Here is a 27,349-nt window from a genome sequence, read left to right on the forward strand (position 1 = left end):
CAAGGCAATGAAGGACAACATTGTACATTATTGTCCAAGAGAAATTGTAGCAATATAGATGCAATGAAATAATGGAAACATTGTTTCATTGTTGAAAGAAAGAAAGGTTCATCAAGGATAATGTTATCCCAAGGGAGGGATGGGGGAAGAATGCAATATCCCATCGTGAACACCTGAATTATACTTCATGAAATCATATATTCTTGGTATTATGAAGTTTATGCAAAGGTATCAAGGCAAGTAGGTGAAGTTATAATGACTTTGTATTATAACTAGCATAGATCCATCTAACGCCAGATAATCTATGCTAGTTTTGAGTAGTACATTAATAAAATGTATTATTTATAAGAAACGGTTCATTTTCACTTGTTTTGTATTATATATTTATAGTTGACATTGAAATACTTTGTAGAAATAATTTCTGGAGATAATTGTGTTGTGAAGAGTTGAAATATCCAAAAACAATTTCTAAACTATGGAAAATTTGCATTCAGAAGTTGAAATATTTTATTTATGCTTTAGATTCTCCACATTAAAATGTCAATATATAACCCATCATACTTAGAAATGGAAAACATATATCCATAGGATACTCTCTCTCTCTCTCTCTCCACTCACACTAGTTTTTTATTAATTTTTTTCTTGTATACATATTTTTAATTATTTTTATTATCATTATTTAAAAAATAGAATATTATTATCATTATTTTTCAAATTTCATATATCAAATTCAGATTAAAAATTGAAAGAATTACAAATATCTCTTATACCTTGAATTAGAAAGCACCTATTAATGGAAGAAGTATGCTCTCTCTATATATGTTTGATATTAAAATATTTTCCTCAACATGCATATTATATATCAACTCCATCTTAAAAAATGAAATTAATTACACATCTCCCTAACAATGGGAAATACAAATAAGTAAAAATATAAGAACTTTTTTAATTTAAATTACTGACACACACATTGAATAGTTTTTTATTAATATTTTTTCTTATATACAAACATTTAATTATTTTATTATTATTAATTTTTAAATAATAAATTTAAATTAAACATTGAAAGGATTACAAATCTCCTATTTACATTGAATTAGACAACACTTATTAATAAAATAAGAATTCTCTCTTTTACATATCTCCTTAACCATGGGAAGTGAAAATATAAGAAATTTTTTAGTTTCTACTTTTATTTAATAGGCTTTAAAATATGTTTTGTTATTAATAGATATTTGTTTCTAATATTACATGTACATAAAATGAATTACACATCATCCTTTCAAATCCATATTAAGTAGTGAAGAAATTATGTATCTCCTTCATACTAAAAAGTATATTAATTTCTTTTACTTTCAATTACTTTATTACTTTATCTTTCCATATAAGGTTGATGTAAAATTAGGGTGGAAATTGAAGTATTATATTTATGGCTGACATTAATTTTGTTGTTATTACTACTTTTAACTTGCTAATATAAGTATTTTTTATTATTTTTAAATGTCACGTTACATGAAAACATCTAAGGGATGCAATACCCCAATTTGAACACCTATATTATACTTCATGAAATCATATATTGTTGGTATTATGAAGTTTATGCAAAGGTATCAAGGCAAGTAGACTAAGTTATAATGACTTTGTCTTATAAAAAGGTGAAATGCATTGTAAATATTCATGGTTCGGAGCTCAAGGCAAGGTTTAATTAGTGAAAGTTTATTAGTCGTTATAGTGGGATAGAATTATGGTGTGGCTATGTTTGTTATCATGTGCTTATATTATGCAAAGGCATATGTCAATTGAGTTTAGCTTGGATGGTTAAAAGGAGAAATTGTTATCTTCCCCACCAAGGTTAAAATAATGTTTGTGACATGCATGTCTATTAAAATTGGCAACTAGGGCCAAACTCCACATGGGTCATCTTATTTATGACAACTAGTATTTTTCTTGGATTCATCTCTCCGAGAGGTGTAGGATTGATCTAAAGATCGTCCGATTCCGACATGTAAAAATGAAGTTATGAATTTATTTTAATTATGGACAAATTGTCAAGGTCGGCCAACAAACTTATGTAGGCTCAGAAGCCCAATAGTCACGTCTATTCATCCTCAACGTTTGTTATAGCTACATGATGTCTTAGCCTCATTTGGACACACTCATCTTCACACTTCTCTCTCTCTCTCTCCCCTCATTGATTGGGTATGGATTTTTGGGCCTCTCTCTCTCCACACGTCTAAAATTTCAGGAGGCCGAAATTTTAGGAGAGCGAAATTTCAAGAGGCCTATCTCTATTTGGGCAGGACGCATTTCTAAGCACATAAATCAAGGCTAAACGTTGAATGTTGACCAACGTTGACTACAACTAGGGCTGACCACAAGTGGGCTATTTGACCAGACTTTGACTAGGTTGATTTGACTGTTTTGAGGGTTGTTTTATCTTGTTGTTTGGGGGTCGAAGTTGACTGATTTGTTGAGGGTCAAATCTACCATGTTGACCATCATTGACTTTTCTAGTTAGGGCTCTTTTGTTGTTGTTATAAATTATCATATTTGTAAATTGTACTATCTCCCTCTGTTGAACTATTGAAGACTTAAAGAAGATTTGATCAATGGTTTCCCCCATTGGGGTTTGTCCCTGGCTGGTGCCACATCTTGTGTCCTCTTGTCTTGGTTTGTCTTCTATTGTTTATGTTTATGTTCTATCTGCATTTTACTATCATATTGATGTGATCGCTAATCTGAATATTGATATTGGGCTAATAAATAAATTGAAGTAAAATTTCTCTAAAGCATAGAACATACCGTTGTTACCTAAAATTAACATTGAATCATATGTGAGGTGAAGACAAAGCCCAAGAAAGTGTGAAAGAGTAATCACCAAAGACTATTGGACAAGGACAAAAGGCTCAATGGGTTCTTCATCCTACTTCCCGGTTGAAGACAAGCTCCATGATAAATCCAACTATCATGGATGGAAGATGTCTCTTGATTTGACCTTGGAAGAAAAAGAAGTGATGGACTATGTGCAAGGTAAAATCCCTGAACCTCCTTCAAATGCACCGGTTGCTATGAAGACCAAGTACAATAGGGTTGAAGTCAAAGCAAAGAAGATTATCAGAGATTCCATTGACAAGCATCTGGTGGCCTACATCTCTGAATTGAAGACCTTGAAGGAGATCTGCGACAGGTTGGTCGGCATGTTCAAGGTTAGTAATGTTAACCAAATTATTTTTCTCAAGAATAAGTTGAAGGATATTAAGAAGGGCAAGGATGAGGACATTCAATCCTATTTCTTGAGGATTACTGAGATCAAGAACGATCTACTCTCAATTGGAGAATTCGTTCCTGACAGGGAACTTACTCTCACCACCCTTGGAGGACTCCCACCTGAGTGGTATGTATTTAGAACCACTATACTCAACAATGATCGAATTCCAGGGTTTTAAGAATTTATGTCGAGATGCATTCAAGAAGAAACAAAAATGGTGGAGCAAGAAATGCCTTCTAATAGAAGCAACCCCACTGCATTCTCTGCTCATGCCAAAAGGATAAATAATGCAAGGTCTAAAGGTCATTTCCATGGAAAGCTTGGATCTAAGGGAGGAAAGAAGGGAAGGTGCTTTGTTTGCAATAAGTTTGGCCACTATGCAAGGGAGTGTCCAAATAGAAGGGACACATTGCATGATGATGATCACAATCATTCCAAGGAAACTTCAACAACAATGATCAAAGGAATGGTAGGTCCAATGGAAAAGGAAAAAGGAATGTGACACATCAAGGAAATGTTCGACCCTCCAAGAAATCAAGGAATTCCAGGTATGAAGAATCAAATGTTGTTAACAATAAGCAAAAAGAGTACTATCTTATATCGGCCCTCTCCACTGCCTCTCCTCCAGACACTTCGAGAAATTGGTTGATTGATAGTGGTGCCTCAAGGAACTTCACCGAATACAAGGAAGCCCTCTCTAAAAGGATACGAACTTGGAGATCATCCTTGGAGACGATGCCACTTATCACGTGAAAGGAGCAGGGAATGTTACCCTTCAATTGAATCATGGTAACATTATTCATTTACAAGAAGCACTGTATTTACCTAATCTCAAGAAGAACCTGGTGTCCATTTCAGCCATGGAAGACAAAGGATTCAAGGTGGCATTCATCGATGGAAAGGTACGTGTTTGGAAAAGAAATTTTAAAGATGCTTTTACTCTTGGGTTTAGGGTTGACACTTTGTATCAAGTTGGAGGAAGTCCATTGGGAGCCATGTCTTGCGACACATCTCTACAATCTGAACTATGGCACCAGAGGTTTTCTCATCTTCATTATAAGGCACTACCCGATGTGAGACAGATGGTGACAAGTATGCCCGAGTTCAAAGTAGAGCATGAAGCTGTATGTCCAGGATGTGACGAAGGAAAACTTACAAGGGGACCATTCCCCTCAAGTAATAGCAATACCACAGATATATTGCAATTGATCCACTCCGACATATCTGGTATGATGCCCATAAACTCTTTGGGAGGATACTTATATTATATCACCTTTATGGATAATTATTCTCGCAAGCCCTGGATCTACTTCTTGAAGAAGATGGATGAATTATTCAACTAGTTCTGACACTTCAAAGCCTTGATCGAAAACCAATCCAAGAAGAAAATCAAGATATTGAGGACTGATAATGGGACCGAGTACGAATCCAATGAATTCCAAGATTATTGCAGAGAAATTGGTATTAAGAGGGAGACTACAACGCCATACACTCCTGAGCATAATGGTATGATTGAAAGGAAGAACCGCTCTATTGTAAAAGCAATTTATGCCATGCTTCATGATCAAGGCCTTTTGAAGTTCCTAAGGACTGAAGATGCAAATATTGTCGTGTATGTTCAAAATTGATGCCCTCATCAAGCATTGGACTCCAAGACTCCCAAAGAAATGTTCACTGGTAAGAAACCCAATGTCCCTCATTTTATAATTTTTGGAAGTCTCGTATATTTTCATGTGTCAAAAGAGAAAAGAAGCAAATTGGGTGCATCTGGGAAGAAAGGAATCTTTGTGGGCTATAGTGAAAATTCTAAGGGATATAGAATTTATGAGGTTGGTCAAAAGGAAGTTGAGATAAGTCATGATGCCACCTTCGACGAAGATATGGCCCTCGGGAAGATCAACAACCTTCCTATCCTAAGGAAGGACAAAGAAGCTAACACCAAAAATCAAGGTGAAAAAGACGACAAAATGATGCATGATGTTTATGAACCGATGGATCATATAGATCCTCCTCCTCATGAGCCTTCCTCCTCCAAGAGGAGACCCTCATGGCTTAAGGATACTCTTGAAGATGCCGAGAGACATATTGCACCAAGGGCGACCTTCCATGAAAGCAAGAAGTTGAACAGGTATCAAGGATACTTGACCATCATGAGCATTATCATTCAAAATTAGCCTTCATCATTCGAAAAAGTCGTGAAGCAACAAGTATGGAAGGATGTTATGAATGAAGAATACGATTCAATTATGAAGAATGATGTCTAGGATGTGGTCTCTAGACCCTAGGACAAATCAGTTGTCACCTCTAAGTGGCTCTACCAAATCAAGCATGGAGTTGATGGAAGTGCAGACCCTCTCATTCACAAATGTAAGAGGGAGTTGGCTTCTGAATTTGAGATGAAGGACCTAGGACCGATGCACTATTTCCTAGGGTTGGAGGTCTGGCAAAATCCAGGTGAAATTTTCCTCTCTCAAGGAAAATATGTTGTGAAGATATTGGAAAGATTTGGGATGGTGGACTGCAAGCCTATGACTACTCCAATGGAACTTAACTTTAAGAAGTTATGTGGTAGTGTTGTTGGACCTGAATTGGGAAATGCTTCTGAGTATCGTCAACTCATAGGAGCACTGATGTTCTTGGTGAACTCCCGTCCAGACATATGTTTTGCAGTTAACACATTGATCCAATAAATGGTTGAGCCTTATCATATACATTAAATTGGTGCCAAAAATATTCTCAAATATCTTCAAGGCACAATGTGAGGCTACATGGTTATTTTGATGTTGATTGGGCTAGTAGTGTGGTGATCGCAAGAGCACTTTTGGATGTTGTTTTCTTTAGGTTCTGCTTCGATATCCTGGATGAACGGGAAGCAGAAATCGGCTGCCTTGAGCACTGCCAAGGCCGAATACATAGCTGCTAGTATGGCCTCCTGTGAAACTGTCTGGTTGAGGAAGCTCTTCAGTGAACTATTTGGACATGTACTGGATACCACCGTGATCCTCTGCGACAACCAAAGTGGGATCCGATTATCAAAGAATCTTGTGTCTCATGATCACTCCAAGCATATAGATAGCAGGGACCACTTTATCCTAGATATGATACAATGAGAAGCAATAAGGCTCCATCACATCAAGACTGATGAGCAGGTCACCGATATTCTGAGAAAGCCCTTGGGGAAGGTCAAGTTCTTAGCCTTCCGAGGGAACGACTTGGAGTCGTGGAGAGACCCTCCTAAGAGGGTCCTGTATGAGATGGACATTGAGATCTAAGAGATCTAGGGGCTTGGGGTACTTCCTGGAGCAATGAGCAGCCATAGGGTGAGTGGTTTAGCCTTCCCCTAGTGGTTTGTTGTGTACAGAGTGAGTGGTTCAGCCTTCCCCTGTGATACCCCTTAGCAACATGTAAGCAGGATGAGTGGTTCATCATTCTCCTGTTGAGACATCCTACCCATGCAGTCTGGGACTCATGAGAAGTACCTCTCATCTGGCCAATGAGTAGGGAAATGAGGATAGGGACTATAGTACTACCGATGGACGCATCAAGTACTACCATACTCCCTATTCTAGGATGACCAATATTGATCTGGGATCAATGGGAATTGACTTCGGGTCAGTAAGAGTGGTATGAGACACTCTCTTTTGATTAGAACTGACTTCAGGTCAGTAAGAGTGGTATGAGACGCTCTCTTTTGATTGGAACTGACTTCGAGTCAGTAAGAGTGGTATGAGACTCTCTTTTAGTTGGGACTGACTTCGAGTCAGTAGAGAATGGTATGATACATTCTCGATCACTTCTTCTTCATAGTTCAACATTGCATTGATGGCAAAGATAGTAAAGATTGGCAGAGGGATTAGCAGATGGAATTATCCCTAGTTGAGAGGGAGTGTTAAAATTGGCAACTAGGGCCAAACTCCACATGGGTCATCTTATTTATGACATATGATATTTTTCTTGGATTCCTCTGTCCGAGAGATGTAGGATTGATCTAAAGATCATCTGATTCCGACATGTAAAAATGAAGTTATGAATTTATTTTGATTATGGACAAATTATCAAGGTCGACCAGCAAACTTATGTAAGCTCAGAAGCTCAACAGTCACGTCTATTCATCCTCAATGTTTGTGATAAATACATGATGTCTTAGCCTCATTTAGACACACTCATCTTCACACTTCTCTCTCTCTCTCCTCATTGATTGGGTACGGATTTCTAGGCCTCTCTCTCTCCACACATCTGAAATTTCAGCAGGCCAAAATTTTAGGAAAGTGAAATTTCAAGGGACTGAATTTCTGGAAAGTTGACCAAGCGTTGACCAACATGCATTGACCTCCTTTTACTACATTTTTGTGGGGGCTATCTCTGTTTGGGCAGGCCACATTTCTGGGCACAAAAATCAAAGCTAAACACTGACTATTGACCAGTGTTGGCTGCAACCAGGGTTGACCGCAAGTGGGTTATTTAAACAAACTTTGATTGGGCTGAATTTTACTATTTTGAAGGTTGTTTTATCTTGTTGTTTGGAGGCCAAAGTTGACTGAAGTTGACTGATTTATTGAGGGTCAAATCTGCCATGTTGACCAGTGTTGACTTTTCTGGTTAGGGCTCTTTTGTTACTGTTATAAACTATCATATTTGTAAATTGCATTATCTCTCTCTGTTGAATTATTGAAGAATAAAAGAAGATTTGATCAAGGGTTTCCCCTCATTGGGGTTTGTCCCTGGGTGGTGCCACATCTTGTGTCCTCTTGTCTTGGCTTGTCTTCTATTGTTTATGTTTATGTTCTATCTGTAGTTTACTATCATGTTGATGTGATCGCTAATCGGAATATTGATATTTGGCTAATAAAGAAATTGAAGTAAAATTGCTCTAAAGCATAGAACATACCATTGTTACCTATAATTAACAATGTCCCACATGCACAATTCGAGGTTAGCAAGGTACCAACTATCTCACCCTAACTTAAATGCTTGAGGGTGGGTCAAAATATTTCTGAACATTTTAAGCTCAAATAGTTGGTTCAATGAATTGTTGTCAATATTTTTGGGCATTTTGCTAGTTTCATACTAGCGAGTGCCCCCCCTAGGTATTGAGATGCGCTACTTTATTTCAAGAAAACATGTTATGCACTAGTTTTTCCCTCAAATTTTTACTTCAAGAAAACATGATATGCAAGGGCTCTATCATACAAAAATGCATAATAATATAATACCCCACCAAGATAATTATTTGAGAAAAACAACGTAAATTTTGAAATCGGAACTGATATTGTTACCCGTTTCGTAGAGATAGCAAAAAATTGACCCGAATTTGAAAAGGGGCGATGCAAAACACACATAATTTTTTTAGAGCATAGTTTTTGGCACTTTAAATAACCGATATGATTACCCGTTTCGTAGGGGTAGTAAAAACATGACCCGATTTTGAAAAGTGGGAATGCAGAATAAAATTCTTTTTTTTGGAACATATTTTTGACACTTTAAATTTTCTTATGTATCAAATATAAATATTTGTTTTTAAATGTTAGTGATTTTCATGATGATTTTGAATGTGTTGATGCAACGTGTTGATGCAGAATACCTTTTTTAGAAGACTTATTTTTCACACTTTAAAATTTATTATGTCCAATTTTATTTATTTTTTTTATTATGATTATTTAACAAACTTTCAAATTGTTTTATTTATTTTTTTAAATGTTAATTTCTTAAAAAAAATGTTAAAAATAAAAAAATTATTTCATAAACCATAAAAGAATTTGCAAAAAAAAACAAAATTTAAAAAAATATATACAAAATTTAGTAAAAAAAACAACAACAGACTTAAAAAAAAACACAAAACGAAACAAAACTTTTTTTATTAAACTTACATTTTTTATTTAAAAACAAAAAAATTAAAGATTAAAAAAAATATTTTTTTTTCTTAACAAAAAAATAACAACTTCTTCAAACAATTTTTTTATTAAAAAAAAATAAACAATTTTATTTTTTATTAAAAAAATCATTTTTTTAACATATTTTTTAAAATCATTTTTTTATTAAAGTCCGCATGGGGTAGCTCAAGTGGCAATGGCCGTGGAAATGAAGTCTCACCAAACCGGAGATCTTGGGTTTGATTCTTGTGCTACCCTCCCTAGAAATGGGGTGAATAATGGACATATAAAAACTCGTAAATGAGAGGGTCCTACCAAAGCTTACAAAAAAAAAAAAAAAAACATTTTTTATTAAAAATCGCGTCTCCACCCGCCCGCCAATTGTGGTGGCTCGGTCGTGGACAGAAGGTCTTCGTGCAGGCCCTCCACCAAGGGCCGCGCCACCACGGGCAGCGAGCAACGGAGGAGCAACGGAGGGGCCACGAGTGGGTTTTTTTTTTTAAATAAATAAATAAATACCTTAAAAAAACCTGCCTTTTTTATTTTTATTTTTATTTTAAAATAAAATAATTAAATTTGTTAAAAAAAATTAATGATCTAAACAAAACCAAAAAATAATAATAATAATAATGAATGTTTAAAAAAAAATATTATGGTTTATGAGATTAAAAAAAACAAAACAAAACATTTTTTATTTTATTTTGTCTTTTTATATATATATATATTTTTTTAAGTAATCAACATTTTAATATTAATTTTAGTAGTTTTTATTTTATTTTCTTTTGGTTAATTTTCTATATTTTTTAAATCTAGTTTGATTTTAATTTTTATTAATATTTTTTAATTTTCCATTTTTTTCTACTTAATTTTATAGTTTTTTTTAATGTTTTCTTTTTCTTTTTCTTTTTCATTTTTTTTTGCCCATTTTTTTTATGGTTTACAAGAAATATATATATTTTTTCCATTTTTTTAATATGTTTTTTTACTATTTATTTGTTTATAATATTTTTTATTTTTTATCATTATTGTTAATTTTGTTTTTTTTCCGATTGATTTTTTTTATATTTGATTTTTTTTGTCTTTTTTATATGTTTGAGTTTTTTTTTGTTTTTTATTTTTATTTTATGTTTTGTTTTTAGCATATATTTTAATTTATGTTTTGTTATTTTTTTTAACTTTTTTTTTTCTTTTGTGTTTTTTCATTGTTTTAATTTATTTTTTTATGTTAAGTTTTCATTATTTTTTTTAAATTTTAATGTTTTTGTGAGTCATGATAAAATATTTTACACCATTATTTCGAAATATTGAAATTTGACCTTTGAAAAAAAAAAATTATCTTAGCATCACCGTCATTTTTAAAACATTTTGAAAATTTACCCTAAAAAAAAGATGTTATTCCAGCTTCAACACTTTTCGTTTTTGACACTGTGTTTAATGTTTTTTTAAGTCCCTTCAAAGTTTACATTGTTGAAAGCAACAAGAAAACTAGATAAAAAAATAAAACATATGAAAAAGGGTGCATGGGAATTTGGTAAACACTAATCCTTTTGAGAATATTGCCATTTTTTGACTTGTGTACTACTAAGTTCTCACATCCTTTAAAGAGTACATGTCATGTACGATTGGTTTCTCCTAATCTTTTTTTGTGAGAAGGGTGAAGGGGGCATTATTATTCATTCTCTTCCATCAGCATTCCTTTCTCAAATTATCAAGATTTTGCCTCATTTGGTAATAGGGACAAATCTATCATTCCTCGGTTAGCATGCACAAACATCTTTAAACTTTCTGATGAAATGGTCCACTTTCTTAACAATCAATGATATATTTTCTGAACAATCAATGATATATTTTATCTCAAGTTGTGGACGAAGGCCGGACAAGTCTTTGGAAACAAGGGTGGATGGACGCAAATCAACTGCAACATCTAGTTGGAAATGATCAAGAATTATGGGGCCAGTATATACAAGCGCTCAACAAATCTCATATTCCTAAAAGAGATAGGGAGGACACTTTATGCTGGGCATATGCTCCGTCAGGATTTTATACTCCAAACGCTGGCTATGATCTTTAGATTGAAGCCAGATTTAGGGTTGAACCAGAATGGTGATTTTAAAAAATTTGGAAGTTGCCTTGTCTAGCGAAATCTCGTCTCTTCTTATGGTGCCTAACAAAAAACAAAGTCCCGACTTGGGACAATTTTCAAAAAAAGGGTGGGTCAAGTTGGTATATTGTGTAAAAATAGTGGGGAAAATGTCTGGCATTTATTCCTTCAATGTTCGTTCTCTCTGTGTCGAGGAGACAGTAAAACAAGTTGTAGGTTGTAACTCGATTTCACAGGGCGATACTTTCCATGAACACTGGAGAATCTGGTGGGAGGCCACTCAAGACGAATCTATTAGATGTTTCCCGCCAATCGTTTGTTGGGGGTTGTGGCTAGCCAGGAATAAATTAATATTCCAAGACTCCACCACTGTGCCTAATCTCCTCACAGCTCAAATTTGCAGTGAAGCACCACCCGCATAAGACCCGCAGGTCTTGTCGGGTTCTATAGCGAGTCGAGTCACTCGCATAGAACCCACGCTTAAGACCCTTACTCGGTCAAACTCGCATTAAACCTGTGAACTCGTATAAGACCACAGGTTTGGTATAAGACCCACATCGGACCATTATAAGACTTGTCGAACCTCAAATTGCATTTTTTTTTTTTTTTTTAATCTTTTTTTACTTTTTTTTTGGAAATATGGTGGAAGAAAAGGGAATTGGAGGCAAGAAAATGCCTTACAAACACCTCTCCCCCTTCCATTTGTCATTCACTTGTCATTTGAGTGTTTGGCTCATTTCTATGTGTTGAGTGACTCCATTGCACAGTGAAAAAGCTCTTGGAGGAGGCTAAAGGAGGCTTCATCAGATCCAACCCAACTTCAGGTAGGCTTCATGAATCTTGTCCATGAGTGATGAGGCTCAAGATTGTTATGAGACAATCATTTATGACATGTATTTGAATTTTGAACTCGTTGGCTTTTTTTATTTTAATTATGGAATCATGGTTACTTTGCTTATTCAGTATCTAAATGTTTTGTTTACTATCTAAATGTTTTGTTTACAAAAATCGAATGTTATGTTGTACTTTTATAAGTATGAGATGATATTATGAATTATTGCATATATTGTGGTTTTTATAATTTATAAGGATTGGAGTTGTTGTCAATTTCTTTTGTGTGCTTAAAATTTACCATATTTTAAGGTTTTTTTGCATTTTGACTAGTCTTATACGAACTTTATGCGAGTAGTTCCCGAGTCTTATACGAGTCAACCAGTCAATAGCCATACGAGTCATGCAACATTGCAAGTTTGTGTCATATTATCCTTACTACCCTCAAAGAACCCAATTCATGTGCCTCGGATCATCTCAAAAGAACTGGTGGATCATGACAGGCCGTGGGCTTACTTTGACGGGGCTTCAAATGAGGATAGCATGCATGGGGGAGGCCTCGTACTTTATCTAAAGGAACATCATTTCCTCAAATCTGCTGTGAGTTTAGGGAGAGGAACAAACAATTATAACAAACTCCCATCATTAAAACTTTACTTTTCTCTACGGTTTCTGGAGACTCCATGAATGTCACACTCCAATGTCACAACCACATGCTTTTATCTTTACTGGAATCAGTCAGCTAAAACTAGCTTTTGATTCCATTTCATGTGTTTACATCTACAGGGAAAGAAAAGTTGATGCAGACTCTATAAGGAAAGCGCTGGGAAGGATTTCGGCTATTCGAAGGTTTCGGAGCATTTAGATGGTGCAGTTAGGGACTATTTGCATTAGTCCTTCCTTGAGATTTGATCTTCTTTTTGTTACGCTGTAAACAAGTTTTCAGATTCATCGCATTCACTATATTTACAATCGACATTTCAAACCAGGAACTATGGTTCATCAATATTGTTTTTGTTTTTCAGTGTTATTTGCTACATGGCAGTTATACGACAGCTATTTGACAATTTTATGAAATCGGCGGATTTATGCGGCTACTACTTACAGCTGTTCTTTTTGTATATGATGATGTTTATTTCAGAGTTATTACGGGGCTATGAGGGCCACTGTGGGCCCAGTTTATTGATTCTATATTAACATTCCCTCTCTCTTTGAGAGAATTTTGGAGGAATGTTTCAGCATCAGCTATGTAATATATATATATATATAGCTAATAAAAGTCATGATTTTTTCCTAGATAATAAATAAATTAAAACAAAAAAACCAGAGACTATTATCCTTACAATTAGCATGAGAGGACCCATGAACTTAAGGTTGGTAAGAGCCTATAAAAATTAGGGATTTGTTGCAAGAATATGAAAAGAAATGGAATGACCAAGGAAAATGCCATCGTTGGAATGCCCACAACAACTTAATCAGTCGCCATTAACCATGCAACCTTGGTATTCCTTCTCATGGTTTCGGAGCCAAGTGTTTTCTTCTAGGTTATTCCCAAACAAGGAACTAGCAATGTTAGGCTCTTTCTACCTACCCTAAAGGGAACAAGGGAAGATCCCTAAAAAATTGTTAAGAAAAGAAAGAAGATATCTTACTTGTGTTGAACGTGTAGTGAAAGTGATTGTCATGGTTGATTGATTGTTAGATGAGGGTAGGGGAGTTCTCAACAGTGAAGCAATTATAAATTCAAATTGGTTATCATTTGATAACCGTAAGTGAAGCAATCACTAATCTATCTCCAATGTGCAAATTCTTCACAGACCATCTCCCATGTGCAAATCCATCACAAATCATCCATGGGTTGCACATACACCATATACCTCAAATCTCATGAAGCACCCCTAGACATAGTGGAAACACTTTCAGAGTGACACGAAAGCTAACATTATCTAGTCAGCAACCAAAAATCTAGGAGAAAATTGTATCTAATTAGACTTTTAGAACTAATAAATATGGCTAAATTCACATCACCAGGGCATATTCTGCTAACATAAGAACAATTAAAATGAATTACTTAATATATGCACCCAGAAAAAACATCACAAAATGGACCAATTATAGAAACACAATGTCTTGCTTGAGAACTCAATTACATGGTAACCTCGACTCCAGTACATTTATATCAAAAGTGGATAGAGTCATTGTAGTGCAACCAATGAGGCAACTGTTCTTCGAGAGAGTGATTATACAATTTTCCTTCCACAAAATACAGCACTAAAAAAATAAAACTCATGCAATAGATAATCTGGAGGTATTCCAGTGATAAACATGAGATAATTTTATTCCAGAGTAAAAACTTTGTACAATATTCACTGCACAAGGACAAACCAAACAAGATGATTGTAAACTTGAAATTAATTCAACCTTCTCTTATGAATCCCTAAATAATGAACCCCTAGTTAGCTGATGGAAGTGTTAACAACTCCAGTGACCGTTTCAGATAATCCACTGCAGCAGGTACGTCATCAAATGCAAGTGATCCAATGGCAAGCTTTGCTGCCTTTTGTGCCTCAGTAATTTTCTCAGGCGGTGGCTGGTAATTTCTATCACAAGTGTATGCAACAGCTGGTGCAGCTTCTGGCACAGTGGAGATGTGTTCTGGCTGTCTTCTTTCACCATATTTTCCATTGGTACCCACAACTGAAGCATAATGCGTGTTAAGTTGGTACTCTGGATTTGGTGGAGAATTCAAATGATAAGGGACTGTCCCAGGGTGACTGCCATTTGTATTTTGATAATATGAAGCATTTGAAGGGTAAGAGCCATGGCTTCCTGGTTGAGAATCCAGACTCCCATCATGCACTGTTGACAAAGAATGATTAAGCGGGGGAGGAATTACATTCTCATGTGACTGAGCTGTTGATGAATAAGGATATGCTGCACCCAATTGACCAGTATGGGTATCTGGCAGTGCTGCTGGCACGGTATAGTAAGATGGTGCGTATGGGCTGCCCTGAGAATACTCTGAAAAATCCTGCGGGGTCTGTAAATGAGAACCATGGACTGCTGCAGTCTGATAATCTGGGGGCGAAAACGTTGGAGCTTGGATTGCTGTTGTCTGATACTCTGGGGCAGAAAAAGATGGAGGTGTGCCCATCTCACCTGCAGAATAGTGTTGAACACTTCTTGGGAATTGAGATGGAGATTCTTGCACTGTTCCTGCATTTTGACCTAGTTTTTCTGAATCTTTTGGCTTGCCTGCTTGAGACTTATCTGGCCATAATTGTTCAGATGATTTCTGAAAAGCAAATAACTTATGAGCAAATATCAACTAATAAGAAGATAAACTATAAGCTTAAAAGGAAAGTTAGGATTTTGAGCTTGATAAGGCAGACGACTGTCCAAAAAGGGGATATGATAGAGAGGGAAAGGTCCTTTGTAGGTCCCTGGGATAAAAATTTGGATGGGTTACCATCCTGTGGGAGAAGGATAAATAATATTGAATTGACAAGTGCGTATCGCAAAAGAAATAAAAACCATATAGAAGATATGATAGGTCAGAAATCCAAGTGAAAATAATTTTGAAGAGTTTCAAAGCATCATTCATTGGTACTGCTCCAAATTAACCTATTGGATACAAATCTGAGTCATCTGACATATACTAATAAACGACATGGACCTCAACATTAACCGGAAAAGATGAATGAATAAGGCTAGCACCATATAAATTATACAGGAACCGAAACTCAAACAACCATAGTAAACAAAACAGAAGTAACTTAAATTGAATAAAGCACAACTGTTTTACAAGCATCAAGAAATTTAACTTATATGAGAAAGTTATATATGTGCCTCCTAACAACAAAGCAACTTGGGTCCCTATATGCATTTTTGGTATGTGACTCAGCCAAGATTCAAATGCTGACAGTAATGCTGCTACTACCAAGATGGACCTAGAATATTTCTCTATATGGACCATCACATGCTTATTCCTATTCAAGACACGATTAAGCATATGAGCGTTCATGGCACACCCACATTTATGCCACCCTCATTATTATACTATAATTATAGTTTTCTTTCTTAATAAGAGCATCTCTTAAGACTAAAAAATTAAATATGTATAAGATACTTACATCTCCCTCCAATGAATCATCATCCACAGGTACTGACAGATCTTGATCACCACCAGGAGGGCCTGGTTCTGGTCTCCTTCCTTCTTTTATTGCTTTCCGTATCTCTGCAGCCTTCCAGACCGAATATTTCTGCTTCTGCTCAATCTACTTATTTTGTCATCACGAAAATCAGAAACCTTTCAAATATGATTCAAATGTAATTCAAAAAAAAATACAGAGAGTAAGTTTCAAATCACTGAAACATCATACAACAGGATAAGATGCAATGAAAATAAACTAATAAAGTAAGAAATGCTTCAAAGAAACAATGGAAGTTAATTAATGAAGAATATACTGAACCATTAATCGGAAACATAAGAAGGAATATTAACTACCACCTGCTACCATCCCAGGATAATGATGAACACAGGAGAACGGGAGAGAACACACAAATTATGATGAATTTAAAATATTGAAGATGTTCATTGTTCACTAAGCATAAGGAAAGGAACAGTTAGAAAAGGAAGACTCACTTCAGGTTGTAGTTCACCAAACTGGTGGAGAATCTCAAAAAAAATGCTTGCTGCATAAAACGTCTTTGCAGTATTCCTGAAATACAAATATGAATGTTATCAAAAGTCTAAAACATGTATATTTAAATTCAAGGTACTATCATTGACATCATCAAAGTTATCATCTCTAAAAGAATTTCCTTCAGATTCTTAAAATGCTGGCAGCAAGGCTCAGGGAAGTGACTCATAACACCATTAACCAGATTGGACATTGCGAAAACTACAGAGAAATATAAAACATCTAAACATTGCACAATAGCCTTATACAAGTAAATCATGTTCAAATGGTCATACAAGTCTGCCCGTCCTGCTCTATCTTGTTTGTCAGCTTTTGCAAAAACATTTGTAGCAAAGCCCTCCACATAAAGACCATCATCAGGACCCAATGCCAAAGACTTCCTATCCTGCATAATAAAACCACAAAAAGTCGTAAGAACATAGATATGCATTTTTTTAAAACCTAATTAGAAAGATTCGTATATCTTCAAACCAAAGGTATCTTAAACTGCTCTACCTTTAAGATATAGATTTTTTTTAAACTTAATTTGAATTCAGTTCATGGTAAAATTTCAATAGACCAACTATCAATATGTAGTCAATTTCATAAATCCTCAAATAAAAGGTAACTTGAAATTTTCTACCTTTAAGGTGATTATTTCTCTACGCCCTTTAATCTCTTTCGGACCAGTTACTCAAATTTTGGAAAAAGCACTGTAGCTCCTAAGTTCTAACTACTAGTTATCACCTAAGTCACCTGACACGGGGATTCGGGACACGTAGGATTCGGGATTCGTGGTGTCGGATTCGGGACACGCTGACCCCCGGAACAAGACACGTTAGGACACGTTATATATCTTAAAAATTAGTTATTAGCATATTTCTTACACAAATTTTAATTAATGATACAAATTTATTGATTTCAAAAAACAAGAGAACAATTATTAACAGCACCCTCAGACATCTCAAAATTAGTAATATCCTCAGTGTCACCAAAATTTTGTGCAGCAATATCACTACAACACCCAAGGTTGTGCACATTTAGGCCATGATTAATCCATCTTCCTTCACACCAGCTTGTTCCTTCTTATTTTCTACCTACGGAAATTGACAAATGGATGTCTTCACAAGGTTGTTTAGTCCACATACTAGTATTTTCACCATGACCTTCACTATCTCAATCACAATAAGGTCCTCATTAAAGGATACAAAGAAGGCTTTTCTCTTTTGTGAGATGAGATGAACTCATGCAAATGACATGGGTCAACAGCCTTGCTGTAATAAACTGGAGCAGTAAACAAGTTTTCACGCCGGGTATCTCTGTGATTTGGATGAGAGAACAGAACTCAAGACAGAGTTTGGAATCATTTGATGATTACAGACTACAGTATTGCTGTGATAAGGGTTCTATACACTTATCGCAATAGGAATACAGTTAAAAGGCTATGACGAAAACTTTAGCTAAATATATTCTAATACTAAAAGTTTATTCAGCTGGTCAGAGCGAAGAATTTCTATAGGTCTTCTGCCCAATTTGATTTTCTTAATCAATTCTTATAAGGAATCAGTCAGCATACCTGGGTTTGACCTGAGCCTGTCCCAGGAATTCCATTACTTTACAAAGTAACAAACAAGAAGAATTCTGTATTCTTTTTTGCAGTTAGCCATAGATAAACACACCAAATTCAGAGGCCAATCTACCAATAGTGAGCTATAATAATGCCTTTCTGTTGTGAAGGGTTAAATTATCAATATTCTTTTGGATCTTCTAGAGCAAAGAAGATACAAATTTCTGTAACGTCAATCTGTGGTTTATTGCCGTCGAAGAAGGATCACGTAATATAGTCTCGGGTAGTTGTATAACATACAAAACACGGTCTTGTGAATACAAACACAATCATGTGAGATATATCCTTGGCATACAAAATGCAGTCTTGTACTGAACATAGTCACGTGACATCTCAGTCACAAGTCTCAGTGTTGCTATGTAATACACTGAAACTTAAAACCTACAGGTCTTGGGTCATCGTAAAACATGTTTTAACGGTTACAATGCGGTCCGCTCAGCAAACTAACCTGCAAGTGTATTCCGCTCCTCGCTGCAACTGGTGATTCCGTGAACGGTGAATGAAACCTGATCGCAAATGCCAAATCGCTGTGCCTGTTTCCTTTGCAAATGCCGTCAAATGGGAGAGACAACAGGCATTTAAACCTAGCAGCAGCCCGAAAAACGAATCCGAAACCAGGACTCGATTCCAAAATTCGTGACACGTTATTCATTTTTTGAACACGCCCATGACACGACGTACCCGAATATGACACGACGAGTCCTTGCAACATGACACGTGTCAGGACAGAATCGTGTCCGATTCGTCCGATTCGGGATTCGTCCAGGGGTTTGGACGAATCCGGTTTCATAGGTTATCACACTAGTCTTGCAAAAAATCTCTTAAAGTTTATATGTTTTCCGATATTGGAGCTCTCGTTAATCCGTTAATGATTCTCAAGTCTTCAATAGATTACAATATACAACACTTTGTTGTTTTCCACGGCACTGGAGAATCTAGGTTAGGGTCTTAGAATCTCTAACACAACCAACTCAAATGCCACAACAAACTACTTTGCACAGTGGAACAAATACCGCAGTAAATCAACACATGCAGAAATAGACAACCTTTTACAATTTTTTCAACAACCCAACTTCGTTATATTAACTGTAATACAACTGTCTAAGGCTCTCGCACCAGGGATCATTGCCCACATACAATCACTGATACAAGAAGACAAACTAGGGTTTGGTGTCAACAACTATGACAACCAATCTACCCTGAACAACCAACTGGCCTACTCACTGATGTAGTGCACTTCAGCTCCACTTGGTCATATCCCAAACACATCCGCTGGTCCTTCTGCTCCCACTCTGCAACAACACCAATCTGCCTCTATCAATGAATCCTGCTCCTTTAGGTCACTGAACACGGCTCACAAATCTGCCCTCTAGCTGATCATTAGTCCATCAACGAATCAACACATAGGGTCTTCTTGTGAGTTGTTCACAACTCCGTTTGTGAACAACTCCTAGACTGCCCACTAATGCATTTCAACTCTCAGGGACTTCTTCCCACTATTGCCTTCCTGTGCTGCTCCAATGAAAACAAACTTAGGGCATGGAGGGCTGCCCTCTATCACTGCAAGATGTCCTTCTCTTCAGCAAACTTGGGCTCAATGACTAGTCCACTTGGCTGCCTTCTTTTGTCCTTCAAAGAGTCAACCCTTGACCTCCAAATCACTGCCTCTCCTAGCAGACCTAATGTCCTTCTCAGGTCTGCACTTAAGGAACACTGAACACCTACTTGCTGCCCTCCAAACAGCCACAATATGCCCAAACAAACTGTCCTAAACTAGGACTCTCATCCACTAGCAACAAAACAACTTGAAAAACCAATCAACATACCTTGTCACTCAATTATGGGCCTGTGCACACTGCTGTAGGATCTCAGCCTGGTTAGGCTTCTGACTATACATGTCAGCCCTACTTTCCTGCTCCAAAAATCCCTTCTCAACCTGCAGTCATCCTCCCTTGTCAAGCTCCTTCCATACGCTGGCCTCTAGGACAGATATGGCACCTGTTTTATGCCTTTCAGCCTCTCCAAATTAGAGACCACAGGACCCTCGGCCCTCTTGCCCAAACTGTACAGAACTGCAGCCTAATTTCAGAGGTCTGTCCCACCAATAAACTCACACAAAAAGATGCCCAAAACTTCCCTTCTAGCCACGGTCTGCACTCCTACCAGACTCGGCTCTCTAGCTGTCACAGAAATCACTCAAAACAAGTGTCTTTTCCTCCTTCACTAGCTCCAATGGTCTGCAGCCACTTCAGAGGTGTATTCCTTATGTTTAGTTGCACTTGGATGTGTGAAAGGAGGTCTCTCCTCTCACCTTTTTATGTCTCTCTAGGGTGTGCAACAACTAGCCCTTGGGAGCTTATTTCATGTTGAACCTACACGAAACCTTCTTGCAAACCCACACAAAACACATAAAAATTACTTTCTCCACAATGACAAGGGCTCTTTTGGTGCTTGAAGCTGCCCCTTGCTCCTCTAAGGGTTCTCTATCATCTCCAAGTGCCAAGTCATCAAATCTCTCCTTGGTTTCACACCCACAAGCTTGGGTGCAAAGCCCACACCTTGGGTATTTAGGCCACAAAGCCCTTTTATTGTGCCAATTCCTCCACAACCATTTACCCTAAGGTTTGGACTGTGGAGTACCTCCCAAGCTACAAATCTCAACACATTTACATGTGCAGATGGATATCTGTCTCTTCCTAATTATTGTACAGTAATACTTGCAAGCAACTACAATCAATGGTCCCCATGCATTTCATTTTATAAATTTAGTTTTTTGCCTAGAGAGGCACCTTTAGTATTTCATGAGATAATTCTGCATTTCTCAAATCTGATAGTCTGATAACTCTGAATCGGTTCTATAATTTCTACGCTCTTATCTCCAACAAAGTATGGAAATAGATTGGTATATAGAGTCACCTTGAGTTGAAACTACATCCAGATCCTTTCTCTAAAAGAGTATAGATGTAGATTGGTAAATAAAGCCACCTTGGTTCAAAAGACATCCAGTCATACATAACTAAGATATACTTTATCTAATGCAGTCTCTGTTGTTCAGACCAACATAATTTCTCAGCTCTAGAAAAGCTTATTAAGAGTAGAGAGAATCAATGCCAATTAATAAGGCAAAAAGATTTCATACAACATAAAATTGGGAGTAGTTTCATACAACACAGAATTGAGAGTGCAACTGTACTTTCATACAACACAGAATTGAGAGTGCAACTGTAGCTTCATACAACACAAAATTTAGAGTGCAACTGCAGATTCAGACAGCTCTGTCAGCAGGGATCTAACAGAGGGCATTCAAACAATGGCAAGTCAAATCATTCTCATTCTCTAAAACACCCATCCAACTCTCTCTACTATTGGTCCTATAATTTATGGTGGAAGGACTTCTCGTCTTATTATTCAAGGATGGGTCAAAAGATAGATCCTCACTTTTGCAGATAATGAGGCAAAATAAGTTAATCATAAACAAAATAGTGAGTGCAAGAGTAAATTCAGACAGCTCTAGAAGCAGTGGTCTAACAAAAACCATTCAAACAATGGCAAATCAAACCATTCAATAAGAAGCATTCAAACAATGGCAGATCAAATCATTTTCTAAAACATCCAACTAGTTGCTTAGCCTAAAAGCAACCAGTTTAACAAATAGCCTATCAGTCAAATGCTACATGGAAGGGGTCCCTTGTCTCATAAACAAGGAAAACCCCAATGCAGTGATTTGACTGGAGATAACAACCAAAAGAAAGCCACGTCATGCTGACAATTATAGCTCTCCATATTTTTCCAACTGCCATTTTCATTAAACTAACCAGAATTTAGCTATAGCAAAACAAGTATTCTATTATTTGGCACACTTGTATGATATGAATGTCATTTTGTCATTTTTATTAGCCTAACCAAAATTAAGCTGTAACAAAACTAGCCTTCCATTACAAGCCTTAGCAAGCCTAACATTTAAGAACATGTGCTTCTTCCTTAGAGATTACAAGTTGAAATGCAGAGGGGAGTAGGGGAGTAGGGTACATACACCTCCATATACTAAAGAGTCGAGTCATTGCAGCAGCTAAGGAGTCATTGTAGCAGTTGCATAAAGGGGTCCCTTGTCTCGCATTGAGGGGTCCCTTGTCTCACAAAAAAAGAGGTCTCATACATAAATTTGGTGTTTGGTTTGACCATGACCTTGTCTCACAAAAAAAGATGTCTCATACATAAATTTGGTCTGGTGTCTGGAAAAAAAGAGGTCCCATACATAAATTTGGTATCTGGTTAGGCCATGACGACTCTTAAAATTAGATGACAATGCCTTAAAATTAGACGAAGATGATTATGATATGGCTCATTGATTGCATTCAAACATACGGCTTCATATCAAACGTAAACGACTTCATATCAAAACGTAAATGTAAAAATCTATCAAAATGAAAATATTTCTCTATTGGTCAATCACTACATCTACGACTAAAAATCCGTTCTAAGACTATAAAACCTTAAGGGATGCAACCATAGGAAACACTAATGGCTCTAAACCATATTTCATCCATTCATACCTACAAATGCATTAACGGCTCATACAAAAAAACTATTTACCAGCCGTTAATGCATTTGTACGTATGAAAGGATGAAATATGGTTTAGAGCCTTTAGGGTAACTTTTCTAAAACTGTAAGAAAATAGGACAGTGATCAGAAATCCTAACAGCCTCGATCCAAGAACTATATCTGTCCATTTTTTGAAGCAAAGGAGCTGAAACCCTTCTCTAACCCTAACCCTGGATGAACAGTGTTAGGCTGGTTCAACCTTTTTCTACTGTGATGAACGAAAGGAGGCATTTCGAAGTGCTTATTCGCAGGCCTCATGAGCGAGATGCTCGGTTGGGATGCTCGGATGAATGGGGAACTTCTTATTCGCTTTTTTCTTACCTTTGACTTGATTACTGCTTTCACCCATTACTTACTGACTCTTCACCCAACAGAATGGTCAGTGAGTGTAGAATTGCATCGACTTCTTTTTCAAGCTCAATATCCACCTCCACATCCATGATCCAGAAGGGGTACTTATACCCAAATTCCATTACGTTCTATTAATTCTGTTTCAAGAGAACAGGTGGCAGCACAACCAACAGTAATAACAAAGTAAGCAGCCGAGGTTTACCAGCCGTTAATGCATTTGTACGTATGAAAGGATGAAATATGGTTTAGAGCCTTTAGTGTTTCCAGCTCAGAAATTTGCTCACATACTCCTTGTATTTGAACCAGGAAAGGAAAAAACTGTGTAACGATGTTAATTAGGAAAGATGAAAAGGCAAAGAATTGAAGCTTACAGCAGTATAAGACTGTAGCTTTAGAGTAAGCTACCAGGGAAGCTGGAGTCCAACTTTTCGAAGAAGTGCCGTTCAACTTTTCGAGGAAGTGCCAAACACAAGTATTAAAGCTGTGGAAGAGCTTAAAAAATACACTTTTACTAAAAAGTGAGATGAGGATATTCAACGAGAAATGATCCTGATCACTTGTCCAGCAAGCTACGGACTCTGCCACTGTTAGATGTGCATATAGTGCAGGCTTGGTTGCTAAGTTGGTAATCTGCTTCACTGAGGATTCTTGGTTCAATCTAGCTCTGTAAGGATCATTTTCACATGCACCTCATGAAAAATAATATCAAGACTTTCGTATGTATTGACCTTATCAAGACAAGTGTTCTCAACTTCTCCTCAACCGTATGGATGGTAACTAATATCGTTCAAGAAACTGCAAATGATATAAGTGGCAGAGTACCTAACATATGCACGTTGAAATATGCAACCCACGATACCTAGCACGTGAAAAATTAGATATATACATGTATGGATGGATTAAGGTTTATCATTATGGTGTGTCATATGTATATGGATTAAAGTTTAACATTATGGCGTGTCGTGGTTTCCTTTCCTGTAAGTATTTAAAGTTTATATATGTGTGTGAGAGGGGGATTAAATTTTATCATTGAGGAGTGTCATGGTTTTCTTTCCTGTAAATGTTTCAAGAAACATGTCCAGAGGGGCAGCACAGCAAAGAAAGGACTTTCTTTGGCTTGAATACTAGGTTTGGGGTAGTTAGTTATTCTGCAAAATTCAACCAGGACTTACATGCAGTCTCATCCCTTTGAAACTCATGCCATGGGGATGGGGCAGACTGGACAGACCACAGTGACAATAGACACCCCACAATCCCCACAGCCGATTTAACACTCTTATCGACCGCACCAGTGAACCAACGCCCCCGTCAGCGCACAAAATTGAAATCGTGACAACACGCAGATTGGCAATCAAAACCCTCAAACCCCTAAATCAGTCAGAATCCCTACGACGTCCAACCCAGAAAATAAGTGCTAAAAACTTCAACACCCGCTACAAAGGCACAGGCCCATGGTTCAATTCCCGCAATTCCTAATAGGCCTTATATTTCCATAACTTATTCTAGCAGATAGTTAAGATCCCTTTTTACGCCCAATAATCTTAGGGCTGAATTTCTTTTCTCTAATGAAAAAAATAACATCTTAAACCAAGCACTAAATATAACCAAAAAGGGTAGAATTACCTTCTCCAGCTGATTCATCAAGGAAACCAGCAGAGCGCTCGTTGTTTTGGTTCGATCCTTTTGGGGAATCTTCAGTCCTCGTTCCATTGCATACAGACGGCCTATTCAATGAAAATAAGCACCATCAGACCAACAAAAAATTACAATAAACATTGAAGATTTAAGGATGTTTTCCATTAAAACTGATGGGGTGGAGAAGAATTCATACAATAATATGCCACCAGATGCTCGTGCTTCTGCAGCTCATCGGCTCTCTGAAGATAAGGGAGTAAAATCTTTGCAGGCTCGGAGTCGTTCCCCATGGCCGATCTGTATAGCAATCCTGCTGTATTGCAGTCCCAGATTTTGAAAGGGGACGAATGATCTCAACTGCAATCAGCACTCAGCAATCCGAAACTGCTAACACGACGAATGAGAAAGGAAAAATGTCTGCACTGCCACGAGAACCAGATCACCATACACATCAAAAAAGATGAAATGAAATTTATATGAGCTGGAAGCCATTAACAAAGAGGCTTTGAATCGGAACTTGCTCGGCTTACATCTTGAGTAAGTTTCACGTATATCGGGAATTTTTTTTAAAAAGTCCATTGGGTCCGCTAAATTATCTTAATATTCTCTTTGTTAAATCAATCGTAAATATTCTGTAATCGCTTGGTTTTCTGGTTTTGTTTTTTTTATTAAATCAAAAACATTGAATGTAAATGATGGTGTGGAAATTTTTATTTTCGATCTACTTGCTTAAGATATGAGATTTAAATAAATAATTCACACAAACCAGTTAATTTATATTTTACATTTTTATATTTTATAATTAATTAATTTACACGATATATATATATATATATATATATATTTGGTATTGTGAGTATGTGTGGTAATAAAATACAAGATAAAATCATTATATTTCTTAAGAGTTTATATCTATTTTAATTCTATATCTATTAAGCATTTAGAAGAATCAAATTTATTAAGATGCAAATATTTTAGAGTAAAAAGTAAACTTAAATTAAGATGGATTTAGATTATATATTAATTCTTTTTCATATCAATAATAATATTAAAAATCTCCCGGATGCGGGTGCTCAGCAGGGACAATAAGGTGGCGGCAGAACAGAATGGCATGTGGCCAAACCACATGGCCCTCCGTAATCTAGCACATCGGTCTAAAAATGGCATTAACACCAGCCATAAATGGCATTTAAGGGGGCGCCGTCTCCAACCTGTCTGCAACCACCCACCTCGACTCCACGCAAAAATGAACTCCAGTGATAATCTTACCACTGCACCTGTCCATGATCCTCTGCCTCTGCAATGCCTCTGCCCTCAAGCTGCTGCAGCACCCATCTCTCGCACTACCACCGAGAGGCGATGCCACCTCCTCTGCTGCATTGATTTAGGCCAGGGAATTCACTTCACCCAGAGTCTGGCTTGCCATTTTGTCTTCCACTCGGCATTTGCAGCTAATCCCTCCTCTAAACCGCCCGTAAATTCTATTGAGTCTTTGCATCACTCTGAGCCTAATCCCGGAAGAAATCAAACATCTGGTGCCAACATGCCCAGAACATGTCATTGTATGCGTAGTTGCAGGGGCGGAAGCAGAGGAAGCTTGACTTGTCCCCCACATTCTCTGGTTTCTGATTCCACTTCCTCTCTGGCCCAGCAGACTAAAGGGTGCTACCCAAACACCCGTAGTGGAAGGGGCCGCTCTCAACCTCACCGCCTCCATTCGACACCCCCTGCTTCACCTCCCAGCGGCATTCCTTCCAATCCTACTTCGCCTCCCAGGGGCACTCCTTCCACTCCACAGTCGCATCTCCATTCCGCCCAATTCACCTTTCGTTCATCCATGAATAGGCCCATCATCACTGCCACCATCTCCATAACCTTTCACGAGATGGAGCAAGCAATTGAGGGACAAGCCACTGAAGGTGGTGGCCTCACCAGAGCAATTGAGGAGAAGGCCACTGAAGGTGGTGGCCACACCAGAGCAATTGAGGAGCAGGCCACTGAAGGTGGTGGCCACACTAGAGCAGAACTAGCCATGGCTCAGACGAGCACCCACGGAGCAAGGACGCGGCAAACTGGGGAGGAGATGGGACAAACGGGGAAAAAGACGGACCAGGACCAGCGTGAAGAAGAAGGCGTGGATCCTTACCGATGTTTCATCAAGGAGGTACAACCGATGCAACAGGCAAACAACACAGAGGCTTCACAACAGGCAGGTGTCAACATGGAGGATTACAGGTGCTTCATCGTGGAGGAACACCCGTCATCTCCGCCTCACTCCTAGTCAGCCACACTGCTTGCCACGTGTTTGCCACACAGCCTGCCACACAGCTTGCCACGTGTCTGCTATTCTCAAGTTTTTGGGAATTTTGCTTTCTAGTTTC

The 27,349-nt window shown here is 37.3% G+C and overlaps 1 protein-coding gene across 1 annotated transcript; it reads right to left on the reverse strand.

Moving 5' to 3' along the window:
* Nucleotides 1–14,182: 14,182 nt before the first annotated feature.
* Nucleotides 14,183–25,548, reverse strand: EXT-LIKE (hydroxyproline-rich glycoprotein family protein). Its single transcript, XM_089403500.1, has 6 exons — nucleotides 25,165–25,548; nucleotides 24,957–25,057; nucleotides 17,049–17,158; nucleotides 16,716–16,791; nucleotides 16,204–16,347; nucleotides 14,183–15,365 (listed from the first exon to the last, which is right to left on the reverse strand). Exons 1-6 carry the CDS (start codon nucleotides 25,256–25,258, stop codon nucleotides 14,523–14,525), a joined length of 1,368 nt encoding a protein of 455 aa, XP_089259626.1. The 5' UTR covers nucleotides 25,259–25,548; the 3' UTR covers nucleotides 14,183–14,522.
* Nucleotides 25,549–27,349: the final 1,801 nt, after the last annotated feature.

This window comes from Pinus tabuliformis, chromosome 2_1 (genome assembly GCF_031772625.1).
Source record: "Pinus tabuliformis cultivar Carrire ecotype Pingquan chromosome 2_1, CPIR1, whole genome shotgun sequence".
Lineage (NCBI taxonomy): Eukaryota > Viridiplantae > Streptophyta > Pinopsida > Pinales > Pinaceae > Pinus > Pinus tabuliformis.